Genomic DNA, 17,887 nt, shown 5'->3' on the forward strand with positions numbered 1-17,887 from the left:
GTGTGTGTGAGAGAAAGAGTTTATGCAAAACATATTAACAGTAACTGTGTGTTGTGCGTTGTGACTGTGTCAAATTAAGCCTGTTAATTATATATTTCCACATACAGATATGTTGTGAGAGAGCAAGAGAGAAACTTCTCACAGCTCGGACACTGGTCCTCCATTTCCCTGACGTCTGTCAGCATCAGACAGTGTTCCATACTAAGATGTATGTATCCCTGTGTAAACCAACACGTTGACGTCTAACATTATTGAATAACTCCTCTGACCTAGCCTATGTTCTGTTTATTCATTCATTTCAAAGTTGGACTAATTTAATTTTGTGGAGGATGAGGTCGGTGTATGGGCTATGCTGCATAATGCGACTGCTCTCCCCTCTCTCGTCAGGTTTCTGTCTCGTTCCCAATCCCATCTGATGCTGCAAGGCGTGCCGTGGCGCACTGGCCTGGTCCATGTGATAGCGAGGGGAGGAGGGGGCCCTAAAACAGTTCGCTGACACTCTTGTTTCATCACTTAATAGCTCGACTACACTGGAGCGGTCCTAAAACGCATTTTTGGCGCGTGGATACATACTTGCTGTCGCTTGCTACCTTTTGAAGTTTTGTCGCGTTTGCGGTGGTTTCGGGGCGAGCACGAGCCAAATCAACCAAAGAGGAGAAAGAAGTGCGGTTTTCGCCATGGGAGCACAGACCTCAGCGCAACCAGACGAAAAGAGCCAAGAGGATGCGTCAGCCGAGGAGCTGAGCGCGGAGGTGAACGCGATTTCGGAGGGGGATAGCGTTGTCGACGCCAAGGTAAAAGTATACATACCCTAGTACAGGCCACTTTGCAGCTGACAATGTCATTACCCGCAAGCTTGCCACAGAGAACATCGGGCGCATACCCTCTTGGGCAGTTCCAACGAGTTTGTTTTGATAGATTAACAAAGTGTAAATCATGGGCATCAATGTCGCATTTTTTTTTTTGAAATCATAAACGATTGCTGGTGGGATGCGCGGCAGTTTCGCTGAGTAATGCAATGTGCCTGTGCCCGCAGCAGTGAGCCTGTCTGTCTGTGGCTGGTAGCAGCAACACCCCCGAAAATTGTCTGCCGTGGTCACGATTTACTGCTCAATACCTGGTCTCACGACATCAACAGTCCCTGAGAGCCTTTCAATATAGCAGCATGGATTTTCTGCCTGTGATGTAGAATGATAACAATAATAATTTGTAATCATATTCATAATCATGATAATAACAAACATGCAATCATAATACAGGCTTCAATATTTTGTTAAATTATGTAATGCAGAATATTATGGCACCCCCCAAGTTGATTGACAGCTGTTTGTCTTGTCTTGGTCTCCAGGTTTATACATCTAGACAGTTTCCCACACTTTTTGAAAAATATTCTAAGATACCCTAGACAAAATGATGAAAAACATAAAAAAGATTTTGGCCACTAATAACCTTTTGTCTATTTGTGTCACGTTGTCACATGATAATGTCATGTGGTTGCTTACAATGAGCTTGACTTAGCTGCTCTTACATTGCTAATTAATTGAGCAATTTGCTGGTCCCATGTTGGTATGTAGGGTGCATAATTGCCACATCTATGTTATATTGTGAACAATTAACCACGGATCATGTTGACAACAACAAGGTTCTGCTGTGGTGGACAGTGCAGCGCTCCAGACTTAGCAGTGGGAAGGCATGTGTCTGTATTTGCACTATATGAAAATAAAATAACAAGAGCACCGCAAATGTTCAAGTGGGCGCCTGGCTGGTTTTGACTTGAGATCCTTGAAACCATTACAAAAAAAACAGCCAGGCGCCCACTTGAACATTTGCAGTGCTCTTGTTATTTTCACACACAGACACACACACGCACGCACACATACACACACACACACACACACACACACACACACACACACACACACACACACACACACACACACACACACACACACACACACACACACATACACACACACACTTTAATTTAATAAGGCATAACAACTTGTGTTTTACTATGGCTGGTGTTCTCGAAGCCAGGCCGGGCACTGTGTGTGTGTCCAACGATCTGCTGCTGGGAGCTGCTGATAGGCATGAGGGATGTTTTTTTCTACTGTAAGATGAGATGAGTTATGGATGTATTGCTGCTGTGTTAATGCTTTTGTTGGCTATGTGTGAATAATACAACTTTGGGATGACTTCTGCTAATGGCTTGGCACATTTGGCCACCTGCTGTTTTTGAGGCACCAAACATATTGAATTTATTGACCTTTCTATGGGTAGAAGGTCAAAGGTCAGTTTTTAGTTTATCTTTATTCTGTTGTATTTGAAAGGTCAACAGCTATATCAAAGAAGATGGAAATATTACCCTTCACTGCTGAACAGCAAATCCATAGTAAATGTCACACTTTCAAACATAAATGTTCACCCAAATGTGTCGGAGAATTGGATACAGGAGCCAGCTTTAGTTTCAAGTTTTAATGTCACGAGCACAAGTACAGTGAAATGCCTTTCTTATGCAGTGATGATGAAGGTAATGATTTTCATGGTTTCCCCATCTAAAATGTTTCCCATCTAATTTCAATGTCTGATTGGTTTAATGCACACCTAACGAACTGGAGAGCACTCTAAACTTGATTAGATCAGGAAGAAATCAACTTCTCACTGAAGTAGCTATGACTTGAATAAACACCTATTCATTTTCAGACTGAAGTGAAGTTCATCAAAGGCTTGAATGTGTCATTCAGACCTTCAGACTGACAGTTATACAGCCCTTTAGTGACTAAACACTCATTGATTGCATGTTTTGTGGCAGACTATATCACCTGGCCTAGGGCCTTCTATCTCAGGACCATCATGGTCGGGATCCAGACAGCTTTTGAAGTTTGCTGTTGTCTTTAAGCTTGTTTTATGATGTGGGGTTTGGTTTACCTCATTTGTCATATAATCCAGGTTTACCTGTATCCCAGAGATTCCATCTGACAGAGTAGTGCCTCATGGTCTGCTATTACATACAGTTGAAGTCGGAAGTTTACATACACTTAGGTTGGAGTCATTAAAACTTGTTTTTCAACCACTCCACAAATGTCTTGTTAACAAACTATAGTTTTGGCAAATCTACTTTGTGCATGACACAATACATTTTTCCAACAATTGTTTACAGACAGATTATTTCACTTATAATTCACTGTATCACAATTCCAGTGGGTCAGAAGTTAACATACACTAAGTTGACTGTGCCTTTAAACAGCTTAGAAAATTCCAGAAAAGTATGTCATGGCTTTAGAAGCTTCTGATAGGCTAATTGACATCATTTGAGTCAATTGGAGGTGTACCTGTGGATGCATTTCAAGGCCTACCTTCAAACTCAGTGCGTCTTTGCTTGACATCATGGGAAAATCAAAAGGAAATCAGCCAAGACCTCAGAAGAAAAATTGTAGACCTCCACAAGTCTGGTTCATCCTTGGAAGCAATTTCCAAATGCCTGAAGGTGCCACGTTCATCTGTACAAACAATAGTACGCAAGTATAAACACCATGGGACTACGCAGCCGTCATACTGCTCAGGAAGGAGACGCGTTCTGTCTCCTAGAGATGAACGTACTTTTGTGCGAAAAGTGCAAATCAATCCCAGAACAACATCAAAGGACCTTGTGAAGATGCTGGAGGAAACAGGTACAAAAGTATCTATATCCACAGTAAAACGAGTCCTATATCGACATAACCTGAAAGGCCGCTCAGCAAGGAAGAAGCCACTGCTCCAAAACCGCCATAAAAAAGTCAGACTACGGTTTGCAACTGCACATGGGGACAAAGATCGTACTTTTTGGAGCAATGTCCTCTGGTGTGATGAAACAAACATAAAACTGTTTGGCCATAATGACCATTGTTATGTTTGGAGGAAAAAGGGGGAGGCTTGCAAACCGAAGAACACCATCACAACCGTGAAACACGGGGGTGGCAGCATCATGTTGTGGGGGTGCTTTGCTGCAGGAGGGACTGGTGCACTTCACAAAATAGATGGCATCTTGAGGTAGGAAAATGATGTGGATATATTGAAGCAACATCTCAAGACATCAGTCAGGAAGTTAAAGCTTGATCTCAAATGGGTCTTCGAAATGGACAATGACCCCAAGCATACTTCCGAAGTTGTGGCAAAATTGCTTAAAGACAATAAAGTCAAGGTATTGGAGTGGCCATCACAAAGCCCTGACCTCAATCCTAGAGAAAATGTGTGGGCTGAACTGAAAAAGCCTGTGCGAGCAAGGAGGCCTACAAACCTGACTCAGTTACACCAGCTCTGTCAGGAGAAATGGGCCAAAATTCACCCAAATTATTGTGGGAAGCTTGTGGAAGGCTACCCAAAACGTTTGACCCAAGTTAAACAATTTAAAGGCAATACTACCAAATACTAATTGAGTGTATGTAAACTTCTGACCCACTGGGAATGTGATGAAATAAATAAAAGCTGAAATAAATCTTTCTCTCTACTATAATTCTGACATTTCACATTCTTAAAATAAAGTGGTGATCCTAACTGACCTAAGACAGGCCATTTTACTAGGATTAAATGTCAGGAATTGTGAAAAACTGAGCTTAAATGTATTTAGCTAAGGTGTATGTAAACTTCCGACTTCAACTGTAGTTACAACATCTTTACCACATCCTTATATAGGATTATCGCCCAGTAGCAATGGCTCTGTCACAGGTAGTGATATCCAGTATGGATGTTTTTGGGAGATGAGGTGGTATGTAGATGGTTTAGAGAGATGAGGTGGTATGTAGATGGTTTAGAGAGATGAGGTGGTATGTAGATGGTTTAGAGAGATGTTGTGGTATGTAGATGGTTTAGAGAGATGAGGTGGTATGTAGGGGGTTTTGGGAGATGAGGTGGTATGTAGATGGTTTAGAGAGATGAGGTGGTATGTAGATGGTTTAGAGAGATGAGGTGGTATGTAGATGGTTTAGAGAGCTGAGGTGGTATGTAGATGGTTTAGAGAGCTCAGGTGGTATGTAGATGGTTTAGAGAGCTGAGGTGGTATGTAGATGGTTTAGAGAGATGAGGTGGTATGTAGGTGGTTTTGGGAGATGAGGTGGTATGTAGATGGTTTAGAGAGATGAGGTGGTATGTAGATGGTTTAGAGAGATGTTGTGGTATGTAGATGGTTTAGAGAGATGAGGTGGTATGTAGATGGTTTAGAGAGATGTTGTGGTATGTAGATGGTTTAGAGAGATGAGGTGGTATGTAGATGGTTTAGAGAGATGTTGTGGTATGTAGATGGTTTAGAGAGATGAGGTGGTATGTAGATGGTTTAGAGAGATGTTGTGGTATGTAGATGGTTTAGAGAGATGTTGTGGTATGTAGATGGTTTAGAGAGATGAGGTGGTATGTAGATGCTTTAGAGAGATGTTGTGGTATGTAGGTGGTTTTGGGAGATGAGGTGGTATGTAGATGGTTTAGAGAGATGAGGTGGTATGTAGATGGTTTAGAGAGATGAGGTGGTATGTAGATGGTTTAGAGAGATGTTGTGGTATGTAGATGCTTTAGAGAGATGTTGTGGTATGTAGGTGGTTTTGGGAGATGAGGTGGTATGTAGATGGTTTAGAGAGATGAGGTTGTATGTAGATAGTTTAGAGCGATGAGGTGGTATGTAGATGCTTTAGAGAGATGTTGTGGTATGTAGGTGGTTTTGGGAGATGAGGTGGTATGTAGATGGTTTAGAGAGATGAGGTGGTATGTAGATAGTTTAGAGCGATGAGGTGGTATGTAGATGCTTTAGAGAGATGTTGTGGTATGTAGGTGGTTTTGGGAGATGAGGTGGTATGTAGATGGTTTAGAGAGATGAGGTGGTATGTAGATGGTTTAGAGAGATGTTGTGGTATGTAGATGGTTTAGAGAGATGAGGTGGTATGTAGATGGTTTAGAGAGATGAGGTGGTATGTAGATGCTTTAGACAGATGTTGTGGTATGTAGGTGGTTTTGGGAGATGAGGTGGTATGTAGATGGTTTTGGGAGATGAGGTGGTATGTAGATGGTTTAGAGAGATGAGGTGGTATGTAGATGGTTTAGAGAGATGAGGTGGTATGTAGATGCTTTAGAGAGATGTTGTGGTATGTAGGTGGTTTTGGGAGATGAGGTGGTATGTAGATGGTTTAGAGAGATGAGGTGGTATGTAGATAGTTTAGAGAGATGACGTTGTTTAGAGGGGTAGATTGGCAGTAGGAGAGTGTTCCAGGGAATGCCTCTCTTCTCCCTCCACCACCTTCTCTCCTCCTATCTTCCGCCTCGCTCCCCCCTTCCCCACCATCGGTGCTCAGAAGTAGGTCAGGGGTGGTCCAGTGCTGAGTATGTGCTCCCCCAAACACTTCCCTACCACCAAAAACATGGCGTGTGTCAGTGTGTCGAGAGATAGTGTGTATCATGTGGGTGGAGTGTTTGGATGTGTGCGTGTTTGTGTTGTGTGAGTATGCGTGCATGCTTGCTTGTCTGTGTGTGTGTTTGTGTGTCTATGGGTGTATTTATGGGTGGAGGAACACACACCAATGGGACACTTGATCCCTCAGACACCCAAACTTTGACATTTAGTTTTTGTCCTCTTCTATGAAGTTGGCGGCGTACTGGATGGCCATCGTTTTGCAAGCTCCGACCCAACTTTGCTATTTAGTAAATTTTTTGTTGTTTATTTTTTTTCACGAAATGTATCCACTATTATTTCTTACAACCGACAATAACTTTTGAACATTAGATTGGCAGTTACTTACCCTAATTCCGGCATCAACTTCGACTCATCTGCTCTGGGCTCTCTCTGTAATTCCGACCCAATTTTCGGGGTACCCAAGAGGAAACGCCGGCATTGCAGAGGCAAGCAGGGGGATCCTGGTGAGATTAAGGCGAAGGGAAAACCGGCCCCCTCTTCCCTCCATTCTACAGGCCAATCTTGACAATAAGATGGATGACCACCGATTGTGGATTTGCTACCAACCTGACTCTTGAAACTGCGATATTCTTTGCTTTTCTGAAACATGGCTCTCGGACAAAATACCCCCATGGCTATCCAACTCGATGGATTCTCCATTCACCGGGCGGACAGCACAGTGGAGTCGGGGAAATCGAGGGGGGAGGAGTTTGCCTCTATATCAACACCAACTGGTGTGCCACCAGCATGGTGGAAGTGTCGACCCACTGTTCACCCGTCTTGGAATACCCGACCCATCTACCTTCCGAGGGAGTTTTCAGCTGTTATCGTGACTGTTGTATACATTCCACCTCAGGACAAGAAATATAACACGCTGGCACTTAAATAACTGTATAAGGCTATAAACAAGCAAGAAAACCTACACCCAGAGGGTTATTTTCTGGTGGCTGGCGATTTTAATTCTGTGTCACTGAGACACGTGATGCCCAATTTCCATCAACACGCCTCCAACGCCACTAGGAGTGATAAAGTCCGAGACCACTGTTATTCTACCCACAAGCAAGCATTCAAGGCCCTCACTCGTTCGTCATTCTGCAAATCAGATCATGATTCCGTACTCCTGCTTCCTGTTTGCAAGCAGAAACTCAAACAGGAAGTATACGTGACTCGCTCCATTGAGAAAGGGTCACCAGAATCAGAGGTTATGCTACATGACTGCTTTGCTATCGCTGATTGGAATATGTTTCAAGACTCCACCGATAACATTGACGAGCTAACCACCTCTGTCACCAGCTTCATATAGAAAATGCAACGGCGACGTTGTCCCCACGGTGAGGGTTTCCTATTCCCCAATCAAAAGCCCTGGATTAACACCAAGGTTGGCGCTAAACTAAAGGACAGGACTACCACACACAGAGCTATAGTAGACAAAACTGGGGCTACGGTCGAGAACAGGAATAAGTGTAAGAAGGCCCGCTATGACCTCCGCAGAGTCCTCAAACCAGCCAATGACAATCTAGGAATAAGGTGGAATCATAAAACACAGCCTACCACACCCGCTGCATGTGGCAAGGTCTACAGTCCATTACGGATTACAAAGGAAGACCCAACCGTGATCCGCCCAACGATGTCTCTCTACCAGATGAACTCAATGCATTTTATGAACGCTTTGACAACAACATCTCACTGGGGGTGAGGGACGTCACCAACCCAGATGGTGGGTGATCTCGCTCTCCAAGGCCGAAGTCAGAAAGGTCTTTAATCAGGTCAGCACCCGCCCTGTAGCACTCACTTGTGTAATTATGAAGTGCTTTGAAAGGCTGGTTATGCCACACATCAACTCCATCATCCCAGACACCCTAGACCCACTCCAATTTGCATACCGCCCCAACAGGTCCATAGATGATGCAATCTCAATTGCTCTTCACACTGCCCTCACCCACCTAGATAAGAGGAATACCTATGTGAGAATGCTGTTTATTGACTACAGCTCAGCGTTCAACACCATTATTCCCTCCAAGCTCAACACTAAGCTTAGGACTCTGGGTCTGAACATCTCCCTCTACAACTTCATCCTGGGCTTCCTGACGGGCCGACCCCAGGTGGGGAGGGTAGGCAACATCATCTCTGCCACGCTGATCCTCAACACAGGAGCCCCACAGGGGAGTGTGTTTCGTCCCCTCCTGTACTCCCTGTTCACCCACGACTGCGTGGCTGCGCACGACTTCAACACCATCATCAAGTTTGCTGATGACACTACGGTGGTAGGCTTGATCACCGGCGACGATGGGTCAGCCTACTGGGAGGAGGTCAGTGACCTGGCAGTGTAGTGCCAGAGCAACAACCTCTCCCTCAATGTCAGTAAGACCAAGGACCTGATCGTGGACTACAGGAAACAGAGAGGTGAGCACGCCCCCATCCACATTGACGGTGTCCAAATCACTAAAGACTTAAAATGGTTCAAACACGTGAAGAAGGCGCGACAGCACCTTTTCCCCCTCATGAGGTTGAAAAAGTTTGGCATGGGCCCTTAAATCCTCAAAAGTTCTACAGCTGTACCAATGAGAGCATCTTGACTGGCTGCATCACTACCTGGTATGGCAATAGCACCACCCTCGAACGCATGGCGCTACAGAGGGTGATGCGGCCCGGTACATCACAGAGGCCGAGCTCCCTGCCATCCAGGACATCTATATCAGGCGGGGTGGAAGGAAGGCCTGGAAAATTGTTAAAGGCTCCAACCGCCCAAGGCATAGACTATTCTCTCTGCTTCCGCACGGCGAGCGGTACCGGTGCATCAAGTTTGACACCAATTGGCTCTTGAACGGCCTCTATCCCCAAGCAATAAGACTAATAAATGGCTAACAAAATAGCTACACAGACTTTCTGAGTTAACCTTGTATTTTTATTGACCTGTCATTTGTATTTTTGCACTGTCTCTATGCACACTCACAGGGCCCTATACACTCACACAAACCCTCACTCCATCATCTTCTCACTCACACATAATATGCACATACGTTTATACTGACTCTACACACACACAGACACCCACTCACATACTCACATGTTTATCTTATATCCTGTTTCCTAGTCATCTTACCCTATACATATCTACCTCCATCACTCCAGTATCCCTGCACATTGTAAATATGGTTTTGGAACTGACCCTGCATATAGCATGCTTGCTTTCTTACTTATTGTGTTATATTTATATTTATGTTCATATTTCTTATTTCTTGTATTTTTTTATAGTATAGCATTGTTATGGATTATTGCATTGTTGGGTTTTGAGTTTGCAAGAAAGGCAGTTCACTGTAATTGTGCATGTGACATTAAAAACATGAAACTTGAAACTCTTTCTCTCTCTCTCTCTCTCTCCCTCTCTCTCCATCTCTCTCTCTCTCTCTCTCTCTCTATCTCGCCCTCTCTCTCTTTCTCTCCAGCTCACTCTCCCTCTATCATTTCCTCATCCACTTCCCTTTCTCTCGCTCTAGTTGGGTGGGAGTCTACATACATTGTTTTGCTACTGACACACACAAACCAGCTGTGTCAGTCAAGGAATGTATGTAGCATAAACATTCCTTACATAGCACCATCCATCCATAAAGACATACATGCATTCATATAAACACTGTTTCCACTTGCCTGTGTCAAGCTACACGTAGCTCCCAATAGAGGGTACTCACTGGCTCTCAGTGGAACACACTAGCTGCTGTTATGAACATGGATAATAATGTTATGTAATGTAATGAGCGGATGGCATAAAGGCCCATACGTTCCTTTATAATGAGCACTGGCTGATCTGGCTCCGTTATGACACTGATTATACTGTTTAGGACTGATGGACGAGGCAAGCATGGAGTGGAGGGGGTGAGGGGTGGGAGGGGAGTGGGGCATGAGGCCAAACAGAGGAGCCATTGAGGATGGGCTGAGGGGGACAGTGTTGAGGCCCTGTGTGTGCACCGGCCCAAAACAGCCAGGATGGAGAGACCCCAGTAAGGGGAGCGTTTTAGGTAGGCAGGGGGGATGGAGAGAGTGTGATGGAGATAGAGAGGAGAGTAGAGCGAGAGAGAGAGAGAGACAGACATAGAGGTGGAGTGAGAGAGGGACCTGCCAGGGTGACATAAAGACATGAATCAGGCGATTGTTCCTGGTCCCCTGATGACAGTAGGGGTAGAGAGTGAAATGGATTCAGGTAAAGAAAGAGTCTATAATGGGGGAACTACCATCTCATCTTCAGCTTTGGGTTAATGGGAGAGGTTTGACTGAGTAGGAGTCTGCAGCTAAATCCCAATACTCTCACAAGGCCTCCCTCTTTTTCTCGACTCATTCGCTTCATGACAACTGTGTGGAAGGACTGGATAGGTTTCAACCATATAGCATTAACCTAGCCAGTCCTGTCAGATCTTTGGTCACAAAGGAAAGGTGACGTGATGAGAGGTTGCTATTGAATGTTATAAGAGCCTCACTTGATTACATCATTCCGTTAAACCATGATAGAAGTAGCTTCTATGCACAAAACAGAATGCACGTGCAACACGAATACAGTTAATTTGCGATAGTCTGATACCTTCCTCACGTGTATATCCAAAGCGATCAGTTGTTCCCCTCCTCACATATTTTAGGTATCTGTAAAGATCTCTGTCTTAGCTATTTATCTTCAGTAAATCCTTCTATAACTCATGGTTAGCCCTACAAACTACACCATGCATAGATAATTGTAAGGTGATTATTATGCTTAGAGGTGTGGAGAACTATCGCCATGGACACTAGAATGGTGATTTGGGATTGGTCCCTTGGGTGACAACAGGAAGGAGAATTAGGCAAAGGGAGTGTCCCAATCGTTAAAGAAAGGATAATGCAGTTTGGGAAGGGAAATAGAATTTGAATTCCCTTTATCTCATCTGATATGCTTATTTTCTCCCTGATTGAGAGTATTGTTATCATCGAACATGTCGCGTTTGATGTAAGCTAGTAAAGCTATTTTGAGCAAAAATATAAACGCAGCATGTAAAGTGTTGTTTCATGAGATGAAATAAAGATCCCAGAAATGTACCATATGCACAAAAAGCTTATTTCTCAACAATGTTGTGCAAAAATTTGTTTACATCCATGTTAGTGAGCATTTCTCGTTTCCCAATATAATCCATCCACCTGACAGCTGTGTCATATCAAGAAGTTGATTAAACAGCATGATCATGACACAGGTGCACCTTGTGCTGGGGACAATAAAAGGCCACTCTAAAATGTGCAGTTTTGTCAGTGAATTAATGTTAATTTCTCGACAATAAGCCACCTCCAACGTCGTTTTAGAGAATTTGGCAGTACGTCCAACTGACCTCACAACCGCAGACCACGTGCAACTACGCCAGCCCAGGACCTCCACATCAGGCTTGCAGGATCGTCTGAGACTAGCCACCCGGATAGCTGAAACTGTGGGTTTGCGCAACCAACCAAATTTATGCACAAATTGTCAGAAACCATCTCAGGGAAGCTCATCTGCATGCTCGTCGTCCTCACCAGGGTCTTGACCTGACTGCAGTGTGGCATTGTAACCGACTTCAGTGGGCAAATGCTCACATTCGATGGCCACTGGCATGCTAGAGAAATGTGCTCTTCACGGATGAATCCTGATTTCAACTGTATGGTGTCGTGTGGGCGAGCGGTTTACTGATGTCAACATTGTGAACAGAGTGCCCCATGGTGGCGGTTTGGTTATGGTATGGGCAAACATAAGCTACGGACAATGAACGCAATTGCATTTTATTGTTGGCAGTGTGAATGCCATGACGAAATCCTGAGGCCCATTGTCGTGCCATTCACCCGCCGCCATCACCTCATATTTCAGCAAGATAATGCACAGCCCCATGTCGCAAGGGTAGGCCGTCACCGTAAATAATAATTTGTTCTTAACTGAATCTGTACACAATTCCTGGAAGCTAAAAATATCCCAGTTCTTCCATGGCCTCCATACACACCACACATGTCACGCTTTGAACATGTGTGGGATGATCTGGATGGACGTGTACGACAGCGTGTTCTAGTTCCCTCCAATATCCAGCAACTTCACACAGCCATTGAAGAGGAGTGGGACAACAGGCCACAATCAACAGCCTGATCAACTCTATGCGAAGGAGATGTGTCACGCTGCATGAGGCAAATGGTGGTCACACCAGATACTTACTGGTTTTCTGATCCACGCCCCAAATATTTTTGAAATATCTCTGACCAACAGATGATTAACTGTTTTTCCCAGTCATGTGAAACCCATAGATTAGGGCCTAATGAATTTATTTAAATTGGCTGATTTCCTTATATGAACTGTAACGCAGTAAAATCTTTGAAATTGTTGCAAGATGTGTTTATGTTTTTGTTCAGTGTACAATGTTCTCTTCCCAGAGTGTCTTCTCTGTGTTGTTTTAGTATTTTATGTGGACTCACTGTTCTGTACAAACTCTCCTCCCCCCTCTTTTAATGGAGGCGAAATGGGAAGAAGCTTGTGTGTAATTAGAGTTGGTCCTCCCTCCATCCCCCTATCTTGGCCATATCAGATCCACCGCCAGCTCCGCTCTGAAAAGAATGGACCTGTGTATTTGGGTTTTAAAAAATGATAGGAGGCTCTCATTCTTTTGTCCGTTTCTCACCTCTCGCAACCTCTGACAGGGATTACAATTCCGTTACATGATAAGGAGTTTCTGGGAAATGAACTAAGAACATTACAATCGGAAAGATCAATTCATATGATGATATAAATTAGATTATGATCATTTTAAAGTGTTCCTGAAATAGGCTTGCCCCCTCTTTGGAGACAGTCCCATCATTGAGACAGCATGAATGTGTTTCTGTGTTTTTCTGTCAGCTGTATTGAGTTATAGGGAAACATCACATGGAGGGCCGTCTGGTCTGTGGCTCTCTAATCTAATAGGTTGTCTTTTGTTCCGGGCCTGTTATATTTCACACACAGACCTGGACAGGCTTATCTGTGGATTCTCCAGTCCAGTTGGCTGGTTATTAATCTGGTTATTATTGATAGATTGATCAGTATCTTTGAAATTGTTGTATTGTTGTTGCCTTTTTACTGGGATTAAAAGTGCATTAGAAGGTGAGGCACAACACGACATAGTTACAATAAACTGCTTTGACTTGAAGTAGGCCCAAAAATTGTCTTGTAGATTCATGATAATGTAATGTACAGTAGTACGTTAGCATTTAAAGCTGGGATTTTGAAGTAGGCCTTGCAGACAAGTGCACCTCTGTATGGGCACTCCGGGCTGGTTTTCCCACCGGACGCTGGAACAATTTCTATTCAAATCTTCTGGAAAACAAACACATCGCTATCCTCTTTCATTCTTGGAAAAGGGGAAAAGGCAGAGCTAGGGATTCTGGTGGGTGTGGGGTTTTCTATCTTGGCAGCAGGGAACTGTTAACTAATGCAATGTTCCCACACTGATGGCTGTGGGTATTTACAGTAGCCTATACTGTGTCCCATACCGTTGGTCATGCTGTTGTTATTCAGTTAGACTACAGTATATCACTAGATATGTTATACCTTAACTTTAGCTTTGAAAGTTTAACATATTGTGTTGTAAAACACAGCCATTTACAGCCATATATTTCATGCATACACGGTAACCCAGTGAGCACACAGATTTTTTAAAACCTTTATTTAACCTTTATTTTGACAGGGAGTCATGTTGAGACAAAGGTCTCTTTTTCAAATGAACCCTGCAGAATATAAAATTACACACAGCAGCAGCATGCCCCCATGAAGAGGGGGGAGTCATGGCCAGGGAGACATGCTCATCATTCCTAGTTTCCCAGAGAGATTTGTGTGGGATATGATAAGGAAACCGTGTCCCTCTGCTCTGCTATGGTTCCAGTCCATTTAATAAGTAGGAAGAGAGGAGCTGAAATCGTCAAACCACTCAGACACTGTGGCACAATAGCAACTCTTCAACCTCAGGAGGCTGAAGAAATTAGTCCTGTCCCCGAGGGCCCTCACAGTGTCCTACAGTAGCACCATTGAGAGCATACTGTCGGCCTGGTACAGTAACTCCACCACCACTGACTGGAAGCGTACCACCCCAGTGTTCTACAGGAGCTCCATCAAGAGCATACCCCCCTGCTGCTCCCCCTATGGACATTCTACCCCCCCACATATATTTATCCTACCCCCACCCTCAATGGACATTTATTACTGTTACAGTTGTAAATATGTATTTATTATTATTATTATTTTGTTTCATTCACTTCTCTTTTTGACCAGCACTGTTGGAGCTTGGAGTTTAAGAATTTCACTGTACCATGCGATTACATCTGTGATAATGAGCATGTGATTAATAAACTCATCTAATCTAACCTAAAAACACACCCATTTTCCCTCTCTATGTCCTTATCTGTCTTTAAATATTAATCTACAATCCTTTCCCCCGCCCCTACCTCCCTCCCCTCCCCTCCCCTCTCTCTCTATCTCTCTCTCTCTCGTTCTCTCTCCCGTGATGTGATGCGTTATTGAGTGGCACAGGTCTGGTCAGCGGGTTTGGGCTTTTCACGACACCCTGTGGAGTGCTAGGGCCTGTCTGGACTAATCAATCATTCTGATTGGATGCTCAACCACAGCAGGTCTGCTACTTCTGGACAATCGATTTAATGTCTGTATTAAAGTCATGGCTGGACAAGAGGCTGTGTTTTCATTTTATCTCAGCCTTTATTGCTTAAAGTTTGGTTGTAGACCAAAGTTTGACCAAATGTATGTGTTTACTAAGAGATGAATATGGAATAATATATAATATATAAATAATATACAAATATAAACGCAACATGCAACAATTTAAAAGATTTTACTGAGTTACAGTTAATCTAAGGAAATCAGTCAATTTATATAAATTCCTCAGGCCCTAATCTATGGATTTCATATGACTGGGAATACAGATATGCATCTGTTGGTTGTGCAAACCCACAGTTTCATCAGCTGTCTGGGTGGCTGGTCTCAGACGATCCCGCTGGTGAAGAAGCCTGATGTAGAGGTTGGACGTACTGCCAAATTCTCTAAAACAATGTTGGGGTAACTTATGGAAGAGAAATGAACATTCATTTGGGTTGTGTGACAAAACTGCATATTTTAAAGTGGCCTTTTATTGTCCCCAGCACAATGTGCACCTGCGTAATGATCATGCTGTTTAACTTTTACTTGGTACTCATCCCGGATCCGGGAGCACCCTCATCAGTAAAAAAGCTGACTAGCATAGCCTAGCATAGCGCCACAAGTAAATACTAGCATCTAAATATCATGAAATCACAAGTCCAAGACACCAGATGAAAGATACACATCTTGTGAATCCAGCCATCATTTCTGATTTTTAAAATGTTTTACAGGGAAGACACAATATGTATTTCTATTAGCTAACCACGATAGCAAAAGACCCAACTTTTTTTTCTCCGCCATTTTTTTACTGCATAGGTAGCTATCACAAATTCGACCAAATAAAGATATAAATAGTCACTAACCAAGAAACAACTTCATCAGATGACAGTTTGATAACATATTTATTGTATAGCATATGTTTTGTTCGAAAAATGTGCATATTTCAGGTATAAATCATAGTTTTACATTGCAGCCACCATCACAAAATCTCACCAAAGCAGCTAGAATAACTACAGAGACCAACGTGAATTACCTAAATACTCATCATAAAACATTTATGAAAAATACACAGCGTACAGCAAATGAAAGACAAACATCTTGTGAATCCAGACAATATTTCAGATTTTTTAAGTGTTTTACAGCGAAAACACAATATAGCATTATATTAGCTTACTACAATAGCCAACCACACAGCAGCATTGATTCATGCACGTTAGCGATAGCGAATAAACCAGCAAAAGATATTACATTTTTCACTAACCTTCTCAAAACTTCATCAGATGACAGTCCTTGTCACGTTCCTGACCTGTTTTCTCTTGTTTTGTATGTGTTTAGTTGGTCAGGACGTGAGCTGGGTGGGAATTCTATGTTGTGTGTCTAGTTTGTCTGTTTCTATGTCAGCCTAGTGTGGGTTCTCAATCAGAGGCAGATGGTAGTCGTTGTCTCTGATTGAGACTCATATATAGGAGGCTTGTTTTGTGTTGGGAGTTTGTGGGTGTTTGTTTCCTGTCTCTGTGTTTGTGTTCTGCACCAGATAGGTCTGTATCGGTTTTCACGTTTGTTATTTTGTAAGTTGTTTGTAGTGTTCACTTGATCTTTTAATTAAACATGTTGAGCACTGGCTACGCTGCACTTTGGTCCTCTCCTTCACCCCTGGAAGAAAACCTTTACAGTCCTATAACATCATATTACACAATACATATATGGTTTGTTCGAAAATGTGCATATTTAGCGGCACAAATCGTGGTTATACAATGAGAATAGTAGCCAAACTGCAAACAAAATGTCGGGAGAAATCTTGGGAGAGGCACCTAATCTAATCAATAACTAATCATAAACTTGACTAAAAAATACAGGTTGGACAGCAAATGAAAGATACATTAGTTCTTAATGCAACCGCTGTGTTAGATTTTAAAAATTAACGTTACTACGACATACAGCGTGCGTTAAAGCGAGACCGCACCGAAATTAATGGCGGAATAATAGTTTAACATTTTTCAACAGAAATACGAATTAACATCATAAATAGTTCTTACTATTTGATGAGCTTCCATCAGAATCTTGTGCAAGTTGTCCTTTGTCCAGAATAATCGTTGCTCGGTTGTAGATTGTCGTCTTCAACTTTGGAATTAGCAGCAAACATTAGCCATGTGGCGAAGACGTGTCCAACTCACCATAACGCAGCACAAATAAAATACAGAAAATCGCAATTAACTGATATAAACTGATATAATTCGGTTTAAAATAACTACATTATGATGTTTTTAACACCTATATCGAATAAAATCAGAGCCGGATATATCTAACGCCTATAACGAGAGCTTTTCAGAATGCAATCCTGAGGTCTGTCTTGCGCCATGACGAACGTTGAAAAGACTGCACACCCGGTTCCAAGAGCTTTTGTACGGCCTCAGATCTACCTAGACACCCCATTCCAATTCTCACTGCTTACTGACATCTAAGGGAAGGCGTATGCAGTGCATGTCGACCCATAGATTACATGCAAATTAATAAACTGACCCTGGAACAGAGTGCCCGATTTCAGATTTCTCACTTCCTAACAGGAAGTTTGCTGCAAAATGAGTTCTGTTTTACTCACAGATATAATTCAAACGGTTTTAGAAACTAGAGAGTGTTTTCTATCCAATAGTAATAATAATATGCATATTGTACGAGCAAGAATTGAGTACGAGGCAGTTTAATTTGGGAACGATAAATGTCGAAGTTGAAACAGCACCCCCTATAGTGACAAGAGGTTTTAATCAACTGTCAGGTCGATGGATTATTTTGGCAAAGAAGAAATGCTCACTAACGGGGATGTAAACAAA

At 42.9% G+C, this 17,887-nt stretch overlaps 1 protein-coding gene across 1 annotated transcript in view; it reads left to right on the plus strand.

Moving 5' to 3' along the window:
- Window positions 1-445: 445 nt before the first annotated feature.
- The window catches only part of akap12b (A kinase (PRKA) anchor protein 12b), a 58,604-nt gene continuing 41,162 nt past the window's right edge, over window positions 446-17,887 (plus strand). Inside the window, exon 1 of the mRNA XM_071413098.1 lies at window positions 446-794. Within this exon, the coding sequence (XP_071269199.1) occupies window positions 678-794 (117 nt within the window). The 5' untranslated portion in view covers window positions 446-677. The remainder of the gene's footprint in view (window positions 795-17,887) is intronic.

The sequence above is a fragment of the Salvelinus alpinus genome, chromosome 8 (genome assembly GCF_045679555.1).
Source record: "Salvelinus alpinus chromosome 8, SLU_Salpinus.1, whole genome shotgun sequence".
In the NCBI taxonomy this organism is placed as follows: domain Eukaryota; kingdom Metazoa; phylum Chordata; class Actinopteri; order Salmoniformes; family Salmonidae; genus Salvelinus; species Salvelinus alpinus.